The sequence below is a fragment of the Opisthocomus hoazin genome, chromosome 5, assembly GCF_030867145.1.
Source record: "Opisthocomus hoazin isolate bOpiHoa1 chromosome 5, bOpiHoa1.hap1, whole genome shotgun sequence".
In the NCBI taxonomy this organism is placed as follows: Eukaryota; Metazoa; Chordata; class Aves; order Opisthocomiformes; family Opisthocomidae; genus Opisthocomus; species Opisthocomus hoazin.
In genome coordinates this window covers 48,269,010-48,284,473 of record NC_134418.1, presented here as the reverse complement: position 1 = coordinate 48,284,473, position 15,464 = coordinate 48,269,010, and the positions used below count along the sequence as shown (strand labels likewise).

Genomic DNA, 15,464 nt, shown 5'->3' with positions numbered 1-15,464 from the left:
AAATCCAGAGGAACTAAAACGTTCTTAACTTTTGTTTATTGATACATAGTATCAATTGATTGTGATTGTAGTTTAACCATCTTGCTAGTTCTGGTAATGAATTGGTTTACAGACGATTTCTGTTTCTTAATTGTTCAGGGCATTTTATGAAATTACAAATCACATAGTATTGAAAAGCTAAATAGGAAATCGGTGCATAATTAACAAAAGATTTGCCCTCTGGATGAGTACTCAAAAGTCTCCTTTCAGTTTAGTGCGCTCATGGATGCATTGCTTTACTGCCATGGTGGTAACGCTTTTGCAATATGTGAAAAAAATGGATGGAATGATGAAGCTAGTTCTGAATAAGTGATACATTGCTTATGTTTTCTTGAAAGAGCCTTGCTTTTTCTTACTAAGAAGATAATTTACTGGTAAAATGTTTCATGTCCTGTTCCTGGTTTTTACTACCACCTTTAGTCAAAGAGTATATCAACATGTAAAAAGCAGTTCACCTCAGTCAACCTTTTACTGCAACTTTCAGCTCCCTGAATTTCCTGGGGTCTACTAACAACTCTAGGCAAGCTCAGGACAGGTAATGGCTATTAGTTTTTCTGCTTTACTTGGTCTGAGTGAAAGAGCTTTAAACAGTTAATGATGGCAAGATGCTCTGCCAATGTGTGTTGTAGTCTTGATAATCTTGCTTAGATTATGTGAGTTAATACACAAGCCTTGAGGCCCCCTTGCTTTCTTACAGCCTTGTGGAAGTTAGAGGCTCTTGAATGAACTGGGAGCTGATGGGGACAGGTGCGAAAGGAGGTCTTGTGAAAGATTTAGGGAAATTTGGATTGTCTGTACTGGGAAAGTTGTGTATTCTGTAATCCAAATGAGGGGTATTTTTCTTGGTCTGCTGAAAGCAGTCATCTGCCTGTAATGTCTGGGCTCCTGTTTGCTTTCCTTATTGATAATGGTGGTTGAAATTTCCTGTGTGAGAGATGCTTAAGTTTTTGGTGGAAAATATTGTGAAGAAACTGAGTGTTTAATTTCAGTGTTGTGTTACTGGCTCTGTTTCATCATGACTTTGCAAAGTGAGTAGACAGGAAATATATTTTTGGCTGTTCTGTAATATGCCAGAGCAACTGATACTAAGGGGAGTAAGAAGTCAAACTTTGATAAAGGTAATTCTGTCTTCTGCCTGTGAGTTTTCTTCAGTAACTTTGGGGTTCCAAGATAAGTTGGTACTGCAGTTATCTTGCATCCCTGTTGGCTGTAATGTTGCGGATTTGACTGGATGCCCCTACACTGAAGAGTGACCACAGTGAAATATGTCAGCAGCTCAGCTGCAGTAGTATAACTGGGTCACCCAGAGAAAGCAGATGAGTGTGAAGCAGCTGTTGACTCCAAATCAATTATACTGCTGTAGATTGCATCCTCTTTCTGAGAGGCAAATGCAACATGTTGAACTAAAGTTTTGTTAGAAAAATACTGTAATTTGTTATGCTTCCTGGCTCATCAGTGCCACTCCTGCAGGTTATGTAAGTAGCCACGAAGGAGAAAAATGTGAACAGTCAGAGAAGTATTGAGACTGTTCAGGTGTTTAGCAGGCTATTCTGTTTTTTTCAGCACTGACATAAGTGATGATACCCGAATTCATATTGCATGCTTTGTTTATAATGAATGTCATGGTTTCACTGTGACTCTTTTAGTGCAAGGTTTACATCAGAAGTGTGGATGGAGACTCCTTTTTGTGTTCAGCCTTGAATGAAAAGTAAATTACCTCAACAACTAGCTAATTCATTTTGAGATGATGTAGTGTTCCATAGCTTAGTGCAGTACCACAGAGTTAACACATTTCCCCCTGTTCAGTGTGATTCAGTAAATGATTTAGTAACCAAACTAATGCTTACTCATGAAGAAGTAGTTACTAGAATTAAGTGACAATTTATAAAAAAATTCCCTGGTAACCGCTGTTCAGGAGGATCTCAAGAGAGGAGAGTAAGGCCTTGGGATACCAGCAATGTGGAAGGCTTCCAGGTATCATCAGTTTATCAAGGAAGGACTTAACAGGGCACTTCTACTTCCTAGTCCCTTCTAGAAGGTTTTACACACATCGTTCTGTACATGCGGTTCACCACTGTGGGATGTTTAGGTCCAGCAGATTGTAAAGGAGTTGCTCTTAAAAAGAAGTCCTGTTGGAGAATTTGCTCTGATATCTAGTCTTTACCCTATTATGTGCAGTCTCAGTCTTTTGGAGCTCTATGAGGCTTTCATCTTGCAAGAAAACTCATGATTCCCTTTTGCCCCTGCGTTCATCAGATCTTACCTCCCTGAATGGTGACTTAACTATGAATATGTCTTAGAGCTTGCACAGTGAAAACGAGTACAGTGATGAATACTGCAGCAGGAAAACAAAAACTTGTAATCTCTGTAGTAATACTCCTCCTTTGCAAAGGAAGGTGGTGGTTCATAGTGATCCTTGAAAACTGAATGACTTTTTGATGCCTCCATTTTTCTCTTGTTTTAGGTGTTTGGAAATGCTCCTCCAAGTACAATGACAGAAAAATTTTCTGACCTCCTGCAGTTTACTACTCAAGTGTCGCGATTGATGGTGACTGAAATTCGACGGAGAGCATCGAATAAGTCTACAGGTATTGTATGGAGCACAAATTTGGGCTTCATGAGATGTGCATCTGTCCCGACCCGATATCGGGGAGGTTTCGATGCGATCCCAGAAGATGAGATTAAGACGCAAACGCAGTCATAGGCCGTGCAACCTTGTAAACTTTATTTTCGGTAAACCGGGAATCGGAGGTCTGGCGGGGGGGGGAGAAGATGAGACAGAGGGGAAAAAAAAAAAAAGAGTAAAGTCGGAAAAACCCCAGCGGGCGAGGAAAAGAAGTGCGGGGCGAGAGGATCAGTTACCACCACCACGGATTTGACGATGTCCAGCGATGTCCAGTCGGCTCAGTCTCTGTGCAGGCGTGGAGCCCCGGCGAGAGTAGAGCCCAGCAGCCAGGCGGTGAGGAGGAGAGCAAGAGGGCGGCGAGGAGGAGAGCAAGAGGGCGGCGAGGAGCATGTGCTGCCCTTTTATAGGGGCATTTGCGCATGCGCAGAGCATGTCCGTGTACGTGCAGTTCCTGCCATGCATGCTGCCCACTTAGACAAGTCCGTTCTTGCCCGTCCACGCGCTACTCTGTGCACAAGCGCTTTCCTGCAGGTCGTTGTGGCAGCTTCTTTCCAGAGGCCAGAAAGAGATGACAATGGCAATGTCGAGGCAAAACCAGTTTGTAGCGGTCTTCTACACCACCCCGTGGCTCGACATTGCTGCCTTTGCGGTGGTGTGGGAGGTGGTGGTGGTCTAGAGATAGGGAACAAGAAATGAGAGAGAGAGAGAGAAAGAGAGAGAGAGAAACAGGGGTAGAAACCAGGATGGAGGGGATGGGTGACACAGCAGGGGAAGGAGGGACCAAAAAAAAAAAAAGGGGGTATGGCACAGAAATGCACAATCGTAGGCAGGTTGAAACATTACACAATGTAAACACTGTCTCTTCTAACACTGCTAAGTTTAACAATGTCTTACTGAACAAAAGTGTGAGGAATCGGGTAAGTATGAGGCAGTCTTTTCATGATAACAAAGAAAATCAGGGTGGGTGTGACATGGATATAGGTATGCAATTCTTCCCTTTGACAGTCTGTGAATTCTATAGGGTCTAAATGATGGATACAGTGGTCGGTTTTGGTTGACGAATGACATGGATCTGTCTTACGCCGTCAGGTGACGTGATGGGTATGAATTGCATATTGGATACCACACGTCGGATTAACTGAACAAAACAGGGAATAATACATGGTAAAAACATTAAAGCAGCAACCACGCATAACAAAAATAGTAGTAATTGTTTTACCCATCGTGTCCCTGGCAACCAGGTCCACAAATCACCAGTCCAACCATTCCATGTTTGTACTGGAACGTGAGCGATTCTCGTAATATCTTTGGTCAGTTGGAGGACCGCTTCGCTCACGTCATCAGTCTCCAAGCAACAGTTAGAAATATTTAGTTTCCCACACACACACCCCTCTTCAGCTAACAGGTAATCCAGGACCATGCGATGCTGAAGGATTGCCGTGCGCATCTGTTAGACTGCCAAGTTAAAACGTCTAAGGCATCTGCAGTTTTATTAGTGATGATTTCTAGAGCCGCTTGCAATTGAATTATCCGATTTAGATTATAAATTGGTTCCCTTGCCCCTGATATTGGTTCATTGGGGTTCCAGGTGGCAGGTCCGTAATGTTGAATTATTCTCTCAGGAGGCCACTCATCACTCCCCCATTTTTGCGTTCCACCCAGGTTAACCTCAATAGATCGCGTTTTACAGGCAATCCTTCTATCCCCCAGATCATCATATAGTCTTATCTGCAAACGTGGTCCACCCGTCTCTGGGAGGAGGAAAAACTTGGGCCGGATAATCCCTACGTAACAAGTCCCTGCCCATTCTGCCGGTAAACGTTTGTAGGCAGTATGTCTGCAGATCCAGTAATGACCCCTTTTTGCCTTAGTGCCATAAGCAAATGGTCCAGCTGTCTCCCTTGGAGATTGAAAATGAGTTGTGTCCTTGTCACCAAAAGGGCTAAAAAACTCAGTGGGGCTGTCATTTATGCAGCCAGTGCAGTACCAGGTACCAGAATCATTTTTCTACTCACACACTTGACTATAGGGGTAATAATTGGACCGCTGGAGGAAGGTTTCATTTTTGCTTGACCAGTATCCCTTAAATCCCTGATTGCGCCCGGCTTCATCAAGCCACATCCATATGTGGACACCTCTGTCTTTATCAACTAACTTACAGGTGAGTGTCCATTTGCACTTGCTTTCCCCAACATGGATCTCTCCCTCCTGGACACGGTTTAAACAATTATTGCCCGACAGCCGGAAACTGAATTGGCCATGTTCCGCTATCACCCCAAGTAGCATTCGTGGTCTCACTGTAATTGCTCACAATCTGGGCTGGGGTGAGGGGTGTAGACGTCCATGGCCAGCTCGATAACCCCAGGGGTCCACCACAGACCCAACAGTGACTCAGATTAAAAGTTCGACTTACAGCCTTGGCTAACAACACAAACTCATTGTCCTTAAAGGGATCGTAGGGATCAGTGGGAGGTGGAGAAAGTGGTTTTCCATGGCTTCCATAGATGCATCCCCAAACTAGTATGACCAACAATAACATGCGCATTCTGATTGAGTCGCAATCTGTGTCCGTTTTACTTCCTCTGGGAGAGTGTATCCGGGTTCGTTGCTCCTTCCTGGAAAATAAGAACAGAAACAAGCTCGCTTCTCGGGTTAGAACAAAGGAATAATAATCAACCTGCCAGGCCTCCCACAAACCCTTTCCTCCTCTCAAGTGCAGGGGGTTGTTTTCCAGGGGGTGTACGCTCAAATGGACATGACACTGTTCACAAGAGCATATACGTGTTTTGCATTCCTCCCTGGTAACTGGCCACCATCGAGCTTGCATCTCACGAAATAAATCATACCATTTCCATAGGGAGGCCCTTTGGGCTACCCCATCAGGGTGTGAGGTTCCCATTAAAACTGCTTTGGTCACTTTAAATGGGTCCCAAAGGATTATGGGTTGCTGTTGGATAGTTCGTTCAGCCTCTCTCAAAGCCAGACTATCTACAAATAGGCCCTTTTCCCAAGTTGGGTATCTTTTTCCAGCATCTTTGAAACTACGTGAATAGAACCTGATGGGCCGAATGGGCCCCTCTGGTCCCTTTTGCCACAAATTAATTGAGAGCCCGGTTCGGGCAAACCCCCATTCGATTTGGACTGGGTCCACTGGATGGATAGGTCCCAGGGCTTAGTAGGCATTTGCCTCAAACACCAACAGTCGTAACGCCTCATCGTGGACCTGGGTCCACTCCCATTGGGCCTTTTTCTGCAGTAAATCATACAAAGGTCTAGCAATAATCAAGAAATAAAGGATATGTTTTTTCCAGAACATGAGTAGTCCTAATGCATGTTGTAGCTCTTTCTTTGATTCTGGCATTTTAATTAGTTCAAGGGAGGACAGAGTATTGGGGGGGATACAAGTCCTTCCCCCCCTCCACCAGATTCCCAAAAATTTCACTTCACTAGCAGGGGCTTGTATCCTTTCGGGTGGACTTGTCAATCCTATACGTTCTAAATGGGTGATAATGTCCCGCTGTGCCTCCTCAACTTCCTCTATCTGACTCCCTCCCACAAGCACATCATCTATATACTGATAAATCTTCACCCCCGCTTGTATGGGGATCGCTTCCAGTTCCTGCGCTAGGGCATGGTGAGCTAACGTGGGGGAGTGCTTTTATAGCCCTGGGGAAGCCGCGTGAAAGTGCACTGCTGTCCCTCCCGGGTGAAAGCAAAACGGCTCTGATCTTCAGGTGGAAGGGGAACCACAAAGAACACGTCCTTAACATCAGTACTTGCCAGAATGGGGTGCGCGTGCTCCTGAATGGTGCTAATGAGCTCGGCAATGGTGGGCACAGCAGCGGTTAACGGTCCCGTATTAGCATTCAAACGGCGGTAATCGACCGTTAACCGCCACTTTCCATTAGGGTTTCGCACCGGCCAGGCCGGGGAATTGTAAGGTGAGTGGGTGGGAACCACCACTCCTTGTTCCCGCAGCTCTGCCGGCACCGGGGCTGTGCCTGCCCTGGCTCCCAGCGGCAGCGGGCAGGGTTTCACGTTCGGTAATTTGGAAGGGGGGAGGGCAGGCGCCGCTTGCAGCAGACGCACCTCCGCGCTGGGGGTTTGAGCCAGTTGTTTAATTTGGGGGGCACCGAAGGACCACGAATTTCCCTGGGTATCGCACCACTGTTTACCCTTTAAAACATCCATGCCTAAAAGGTTCATTTGGAAAGGTCCCACAGCTACCATGGTGTCCACGGGGTCCTCCTCCCCCGGCAGCCATAATGTCACCGGAGTCATGGGCACTGTCTGAGTTTTCCCCAAGGTGTTTAAAACTATCAGGCTTTTGGACGGGACCAAAATTCCACACCGTTCCACCTCGACCCGGCTTAGCGCAGTAATTTGTGCTCCGGTGTCAACCAAAAAGGTTACCGGTCTCCTCTTTGGCCCTACCGCCACCGTAATCAATAAATCCCCTTTGTTATTGCAGATGAGCTGTCTTACAAACACCCACCCTCCGCCTCCCCCCTCACCCTGGGGGAGCGGAGGATTGAGTTTCCCATCATCTTCTTCCCTATTTCGTCCCCCCCCCGCCCCCCCAGATCCACCAAGGGTGGGGCACTAGGACCTGGTGCAAAAGCGATTCCTCGCCCTGACCATCTCTGCACAAGCTGTCCTAGCTTCTTGGTCGGGAGTCCATCCATGAGGTCCCGGGAAATGCCCTTCTGAAGCCCTAACTGCCAGAGTCCCTGCCGATTCAGGGGCTTTCCTTTCCTGCCTAGATCCAGGCTTTTCCCCAATGAAAACAGCCGTTTACTCCCTCGTTCTGCGACTCTCGCAGCTCTGGTTTCAGCCCTTGGATACGGCCGGTTAACAGGTCCGTATTTCCTCCCATAGTTAATCAGCTCTTGGGCTATCTCCCCTCACGTCCACACTTTCCTCCCTGGCCACCGACGGTCGGGGGCCGCCCCCCCCTCCAGGGCAGCCGCGATTCTCTCCTCGCTGGGGGTGTTTTGAATTCTCCCCTGCAGCTGGATCCCTATGGGTTTCAGGGAATCGGGAAGCCCCCGTATTAGGGGAGTCATTCTTTTGGGGTGTGCCGGCAGCAGCATTGGGGAGCTCAGATTCGGTTTGAGCTCCCGATCATACATCATCTGGAGACAAGCCGCTTTCTGCACACTTTCCAGCAACTGATCTGTTGTGCCCGTTATGGCCAGGGGATCCCCCCTCTCCAGCGGGTTCAACCCCCCCCGCCTAGTACGCAGCCCTCTGAGTCAGCGACCACGGGGCTCGGCGATCGCCGGTGGTTAAGAACATGCCCGGGCCCCAGTACCCTTCTGCTTCCCTTTCCGACAACGAGATCCCGTCCCGCCCCGACAGGGACACCCTCCAGACATACTCGGTCTCCGATTCTCTCGCGGTTCTTGCAAAATCTTTTCGCAGCTTTGCCAATTTGGTTGCCGCAAAAGGGATTTCTTTAGTAATAACCTGGGGACGATTATCGCCGTCATCTTCATATACGAATTCCGTTTTAACCAAGGGGTACATGTGGGGGGGGGGCTGCCTGCGGTCTCTTTTGCTCCCTTCAAGTGCCCCTGGGGATACATCAATCGTATCCCTTTCTCTGCCCGCGCTACTTCTGTTTCCACCAAGGAGTCTGCGTCCCTCAGGAGCTGATTCCTTAACTCCTCCTTCAGTATTACGTTTTGGCACCTCTCCTCCTCCAGCAGCCGCTTACTTTCCTGCAACTGTTCCCGCAGCATTTCTATCACCGCTTGCAGAGAATCTACCACCGCCTCAGCCTGACCAGACCTCTGGTTCCTTTCCTCCACCGCAGCAGCCAAACTCGCTCCCAGCACCGCACAGATGATCGCTTTCCCTTCCCCCTCTTAACTCTGTCTTCTTTTTGCAACACTTTCATTCTGTCTACCACACTCTGTAACCGAAACCAATGGTCCCTCGCCCAGCCTTGCCCCTGGAGCGAGGGGCGAGCTCGGTGAGCCTCTAGAAAGTCATACAGCCTCTCTGTTTCCTCAGCCCGCATGGGCACACAATCACACGTGTCGGCTGCCTGCGGGGCAGCCATTTTCCTACAAAGGGAATGTTGTCCGGAAGGGCCACGCTTTGAAATCCGAGCTTCCCCTATACGCTCCCGGGAGGCCAAAACGTAAACTAAAGCACAAAATTCCCACAAAGTTCCTACAAAAATTCCTACAAAGGGGATATCGTCCTGAGAGGGTCACACATTAAAGTCCAAGTTTCCCCTATACGCTCCCAGGAGGCCAAACCGTAAACTAATATACAAAGTTCCCACAAAGTTCCTTCCTACAAAGGGGATATCTTCCCGAGAGGGTCACACCTTAAAATCCAAGTTTCCCCTGTTCACTCCCAGGAGGCCAAACCATATACTAAAGCACAAAACCGTGATAAGAGCAGTACAAAAGGAAACCGCCATTCACGCCTTCCTCACACTTCGTTCGCCCTCATTCACAGGCAATCACAGAGCGCAGGCTCCGCGCACTCCTCTGGAGGGATCCTGTCCTTGATGCCAATAAAAATGTCCCAATCCGATATCGGGGAGGTTTCGATGCCATCCCAGGAGATGAGATTAAGACGCAAACGCAGTCATAGGCCGTGCAACCTTGTAAACTTTATTTTCGGTAAACCGGGAATCGGAGGTCTGGTGGGGACGGCAGCGGGGGAGGAGAAGACGAGACAGAGGGAAAAAAAAGAGTAAAGTCGGAAAAACCCCAGCGGGCGAGGAAAAGAAGTGCGGGGCGAGAGGATCAGTTACCACCACCATGGATTCGACGATGTCCAGCGATGTCCAGTCGACTCAGTCTCTGTGCAGGCGTGGAGCCCCGGCGAGAGTAGAGCCCAGCAGCCAGGCGGTGAGGAGGAGAGCAAGAGGGCGGCGAGGAGGAGAGCAAGAGGGCGGCGAGGAGCATGTGCTGCCCTTTTATAGGGGCATTTGCGCATGCACAGAGCATGTCCGTGTACGTGCAGTTCCTGCCATGCATGCTGCCCACTTAGACAAGTCCGTTCTTGCCCGTCCACGCGCTACTCTGTGCACAAGCGCTTTCCTGCAGGTCGTTGTGGCAGCTTCTTTCCAGAGGCCAGAAAGAGATGACAATGGCAATGTCGAGGCAAAACCAGTTTGTAGCGGTCTTCTACAGCATCATGCATTTTGGATTAGTCGGAATACTGTGAGCTGCCATCCACAGCAACTGTGCAGACTCAGAAATTGAAGTCTTGCAGCGAAAATGCGTTGTCTTCCATTGGGCTGAGAGAGAGAAGGAGGAGGCTAGAGTTTTCATCCCTGGGTTGCCGAGAAAGCTGAGTTTGACAAAGTTGACAACACATCAAAGAGAGAGCACTGAGCTAAGTTGCATTACCTTACTAATAAGAGACCAAGAACATGCATGTGGACAACTGCTGTGTCTTGCTTGAGGTGCCTGTTGCAGGTGTGCTTTGTCCCTCTGATATGTTAAACTTCCAAAAACATGCATTTTAAATTATCTGTTGGCAGTGACAGTACAGCGAGTCCCACATTAGGATCAACACCGCCAGCCCTAGAAGAATGTTAGTGGACCCCTCTTTTACTCTGTTTACTAAATGTCAGGGTGAGATTTGGTTCTGTTCAACACTGAATACGTCAGAACCCTGACCATGTATTGGGAGGTGCGTAACTGAGGAAAGTGCACCAGGAAGGCATGTTTCACTGGCTTTCCTCTTTGATTTCCCCTTCTGAAGAGGAGCACTTCCAAGAAGTATCAAGATTTTGTCTGCTAGGTAATTTTAAAATTATCTAGCTGTGCTGGCTTCTCAGTTTGGATTTAGTGGTAAATAAGGAAATAACAGGCTGGAATAGGCTGTGCAAATTATTACGCATGAAGTCAGGAGTCACAAACTGTGCCAACTACAGTTTTTTTCCATTTTAAGTAAAGTGGCAAACAGTGAAACATTCCAGATGGCCAAACAGATATAGACAAAACCTGTTCTCTAAGGGTAAACAGGCGCAAAGTGTGTTTTCTTTGGGTGTTTAGGGGAAGTGAATGTCCAACAGCCGTGCTGGCAGAATGGTGGTGTTCATTTGACCTTTTTTTCTGAGGAATGAGTGCTGTGCCTGCTAGTCAGTTGGATTCTGCTATTTTGTTTGTTTCTTACTTAAGCCATACCTCTGCTTGTTGCCTCAAGATAACCTGGTTGTTATCCTTGAAACCTCGCCAGTCAGAGGTATATTTTGTTGATGATGTTGTTGGCTTTGAGGGGGTTTCTTGTTTTCTGCCCCGCTTGGAACTTAACCGCAGTGACTTAAAAGACGGTTTGGTAGTCTTCTAAGCTTTAATGTAAGGAGTACCAATGTTTTTATTAAAATGGAAAGCAGTCATTTTTCCTCTGTTACCAAGATTTCAGTAAACCCCTTTTCAGACCTCACGTAAAAAGGCCTGATAGGTCCGTGTTCTGCAGTTGCATTGTGACTCTTGGCAGGACCAGGGAGTTGCAGTTTGCTCTCGAGAAATGACCAGTGAACAAGCTGTTAAAACTCATAGTTTGGAGACTTCTGTGTTGTAGAGCTAGATACAGGTTTCTTGTGATACTGAAAAAAATGATAAGAATTCTGAGCTTTTTAGAATATGGTTGATGTTAAAGACATAATATTGTGTCTATAGATTGTGAAGGCTTTGGCTTTTTTTATTTTTTTTAAACTTCCATTCTTTTTGTGTACCAAACGGAAAGATATCTTAATAGTTATTAACAGGTAATTATGTCTCCGAGCATGTTTTTAAAAGTGAAAATCTTTTAGGAAGTCAAAGTCTCTGGTAATATCCAACCGCAAATTCCTGATGGTGTGAAGTGCTCCGTTTAAGTCAACAGAATTGCTGAGTTTGTTTGAGAGACAAACTGTCTATACAAATGTAGATAGTTAATGAAAGGGTAGAAATTTTACAAGAACTTGCCTTCTGTCTTTGAAGAGGTAAATGCGTTGGCAGTGTTTTACAGATGGGAATGTGGTACGATTAAGTCTTACCTGTTGGTGTGTTTTGTTGTCCCCTCCATCTCATAATGGAGCACAGGGTAAATTTTTCATCAGGCCTTTGAATATTTATGCTAATATCTATGTCAATAATGTCTGCCATCCTGGAGGCATATCTCATTAGTCTTGGCAGACTGTAGTAGTTTTCTCAGAACAGTGTTTTGTGATTCAGTAGTAACTGTGCCAGCACCTGGTGTTAAGTAGTCTCTGAACACTGGCATTGTAGTTACGTGTTCAATGACAGCAGTAACCATATGCATGAGGATTAGTGAATGGTCTTCCTTGCCCTGGAGTATCTAGGCTGTTATAGAAGATGATGGGGTCATGATTGAGGGAGCTCTACATACTTGAGATTTTTAGCTGACAAATTTTCCACGAATAAATCCAATTTTGTGTCTGAATTCATCAAAAAGTGGTAGTACTATGCTAAAAGATATGTTCAAACATGTATTTCTAGCATAGTCTCCGTTCCAAAATGAACTGTTCTTTTGGGAGCAAGTGCTTTTGGCTCAGGGCTGAAAAAGATAGACTGCTTAAAAAAGGGACAGGGACAGCTGGAATCTTGGTAGCATAAATGTGGCTACTAATGGCTACTTTGACTACTGATGCTGGAGGGGGAGCAAGACTTTTTTTTCCACATATTTTTTCAAAAGACATACCCTGGGTGTAATTGGTTCCTCTGTGATTTTGCAAATATTTCAACATGTCCTAGAGTGTTTGATGCATCACTGTAATTTAGACGCAATGCAAAGATAAGCATGCAGCAGGGAAGGTTAGTTCAGGTAATCCCTCTGGTACGGACAGCGGGACTTGTGTGCCGTTTCAAGGTGTGTCTGGTTGGACTGATGCACAGTGGAGTGTGGTCCCCAAAGTTCTCTGTGTGGAGGCAGCTGGTGTGCAGGTAGGTGGGAGAGCTTCTGTCTCTGTGTCACAGGTGCCATGAGGTGAATAGCCTGGCACCTTTCATTTATCATTTCAGTGAGTACCTGTACCTTGTAAATGAGAGATTACAACTACTGAACACTACACATTTCACACTTAAAGGTAAGTGCACAAAGCTGTCTTTCCCAGATCAAAACGTGAACTTGCATAACCAAGCAGTGGGTTCCTGTCTGCAGTCACTAACAGGAAGCAAGAAACAGGGCAAGTACGGAGTACACCTTTCTCTTTCACTCTAAACAGCTTCTCATATTCCAGCAGCTCAGGATGTGCAAACCTGTAGCTTGGTACCTTGCAGTGGCTGTTCCATGTTTACTGAAATTGGTTTCTAACTCAGTGTTATGTTATCTATATCTCAAGCGAACCAAATGACATACTGACAGCTCTGATTGTTTAATGCATTAGGATCTATAAACGCTTGGTTATCACAGGGAGGTTCAGAATGATTCACTTAGTGATGGGCAGTTCTGCAACCTGGAATGTCCTTCCCCAGTCTCAATATGAGTAAGTGGTTGTGGGGACAGTCCGTGAAAACTGTGCAGGAGCATAGAAAATGGAAGAATGAGAAAACAAAACAGTTTATCATGGGGCTGGAACATTTTAACCACCTTTCAAGGTCAATTTAAAAAGTTTTTAATTTTTTTTAATGGTTTCATGTGTGCTAGTCTGTGTACATCACTGTTTTATGCACCTTTTAAATTCAGTTTAGTTGTGTCTTGCTTCAGTGATTTCAGTCAATGTTTCATTCCATATTTGCAACATTGTTTGTGTGTATTTGTCTCAGTATTTACTATCTAATGCTAAATTGATTTTCACCATATCCCTCTAGACTGTTCAGCTAATCTTTCCTACATCCAGAAGCAACATTTTTAGTTACTGTTTATACCCTCTGAAAGTTTGTGGTGGTTTACTTTTTTGAGTTGTGGGTTGGGTGGTTTTTTTTCTTTTTTTTTGCGGGGGTGGTTATGGTGGTTTGGGTTGGTTTTTTTTCCCCTCCCCTTTCTTGTTCTTAATTTCACTGATTTACTCAGACTGTTTCACCAGTGTAAATGCTTTTACTCTCTTTAGGCATTTCTGTAACAGAGCTGCTGAAAGACTATCATTATCTCAGCTTTAAACCCCTTGGGAGACCATATTGATAAACACTGGTCATCATAATGTTTAACCATTGCAGGAAACCACATCAGTGGTTTGTATTTGGCCTCTGACAATTTCATTCTTTTTAAATTTCCATTGACCTGCAAGCTCTGCTTTTATTGTCCATGTTTATAGCAGTTTACCTCTATCACATCAGCAGAACTGATTTTATATTTGTCTTGAATATGTAAGAGTTAGTGTGATTTGTTCAAGTGCATCTCGCATGTTGGGTAAGTTACTGATGGTCGTTAAAGGAAGCTTCTTATCTTCTACAAGTAAGTAGTCTTTTCGGCTTCTCCCGTAATGAAGTCTGAAGTTTACCTGATAGTGTTACTTGTAGTGTCTGCTTCTCTGTGAAGAGTTCAGAATCTTTTTTGCCAAAAGAAGTGAACTGTTTTCAGACTTTCTTGGTATGTTAGTTAACTTTTCTGCTGAGAAGAGAGTATGTGGATGTGAACTATCTGGAATTCTGTAAAGCCTTCAATGCAGTCTCTTGCAAGCTTCCTTCTCTCTAAATTGGAGAAATATGGATTTGATGGGCGGACTGTTTGGTGGAGAAGGAATTGGTTGAAAGGTTGCAGCCTTCCATGAAAATGTTGGAACAGCACCAGTCCCAGTACAGACCCCTGAGGGACACCACTTGTTACCGGCATCCATTTGGACCTCGAGCCATTGACCAGTACCCTCTAGTGGAACACTACCCGCTAGACTAGTAGACAGTGACTTAGTGAGATCGAGTGCCCCCTCTGCAAGTTTGCATATGACACTAAGCTGAGTGGTGTAGTTGACATGCCAGAAGGACGGGATGCCAGAGGGACCTGGACAAGCTGGAGAGGTGGGCCTGTGTGAACCTCATAAGGTTCAACAAGGCCAAGTGCAAGATCTTGTGTCTGGGTCGGGGCAACCCCTGCTATCAGTGCAGGCTGTGGGGGATGAAAGGATTGAGAGCAGCCCTGTTGAGAATGACTTGGGGGTACTGGTGGATGAAAAGCTGGACACGAGCCAACAATGTGTGCTTGCAGCCCAGAAAGCCAACCATATCCTGGGTTGCATCAAGAGAAGCATGGCCAGCAGGTCGAGGGAGGGGATTCTGTACATCTACTCCGTTCTGGTGAGACCCCACCTGGAGTCCTGCGTCCAGCTCTGGAGCCCTCAGCACAAGAAGGACATGGACCTGTTGGGGCGGGTTCAGAGGAGGGCCACAAAGATGATCTGGGGCTGAAGCACCGCTCCTATGAGGACAGGCTGAGAGAGTTGGGGCTGTTAAGCCTGGAGAAGCAAAGGCTGCGGGGAGACCTGATTGCGGCCTTTCAGTACCTGAAGGGGGATTATACGAAAGCTGGGGAAGGTCTTTTCAGTAGGGCCTGTTGTGATAGGACAAGGAGTAATGGCCTTAAACTAAGGGAGGGTGGATTTAGACTGGGTATAAGGAAGAAATTTTTTACCGTGAGGGTGGTGAAACACTGGAACAGGTTGCCCAGAGAGGTAGTGGGGGCCCCATCCCTGGAAACATTCAAGGCCAGGTTGGACGGGGCTCTGAGCAACCTGGTCTAGTTGAAGATGTCCCTGTTCACTGCAGGGAGGTTGGTCTACATGACCTCTAAAGGTCCCTCCCAGCCAAAAGCATTCTGTGATATTAGAAATGACCTCACATGCTGAGATACACGTCTTTTTTTTTCATATTACATATATGTTTTTCCTGTT

The 15,464-nt window shown here is 46.3% G+C and overlaps 1 protein-coding gene and 1 pseudogene across 5 annotated transcripts in view; one reads left to right on the top strand and one right to left on the bottom strand.

The window, feature by feature from the left end:
• Positions 1-15,464, top strand: part of WDFY3 (WD repeat and FYVE domain containing 3) — a 211,650-nt gene that overhangs the window by 66,855 nt on the left and 129,331 nt on the right. For all 5 annotated transcript variants that reach the window (XM_075421129.1, XM_075421128.1, XM_075421126.1 and 2 more), the window contains one exon: positions 2,504-2,627. In XM_075421129.1, the coding sequence (XP_075277244.1) occupies positions 2,504-2,627 (124 nt within the window). The remainder of the gene's footprint in view (positions 1-2,503; positions 2,628-15,464) is intronic.
• On the bottom strand, positions 5,239-8,732 carry LOC142361462 (uncharacterized; annotated as a pseudogene).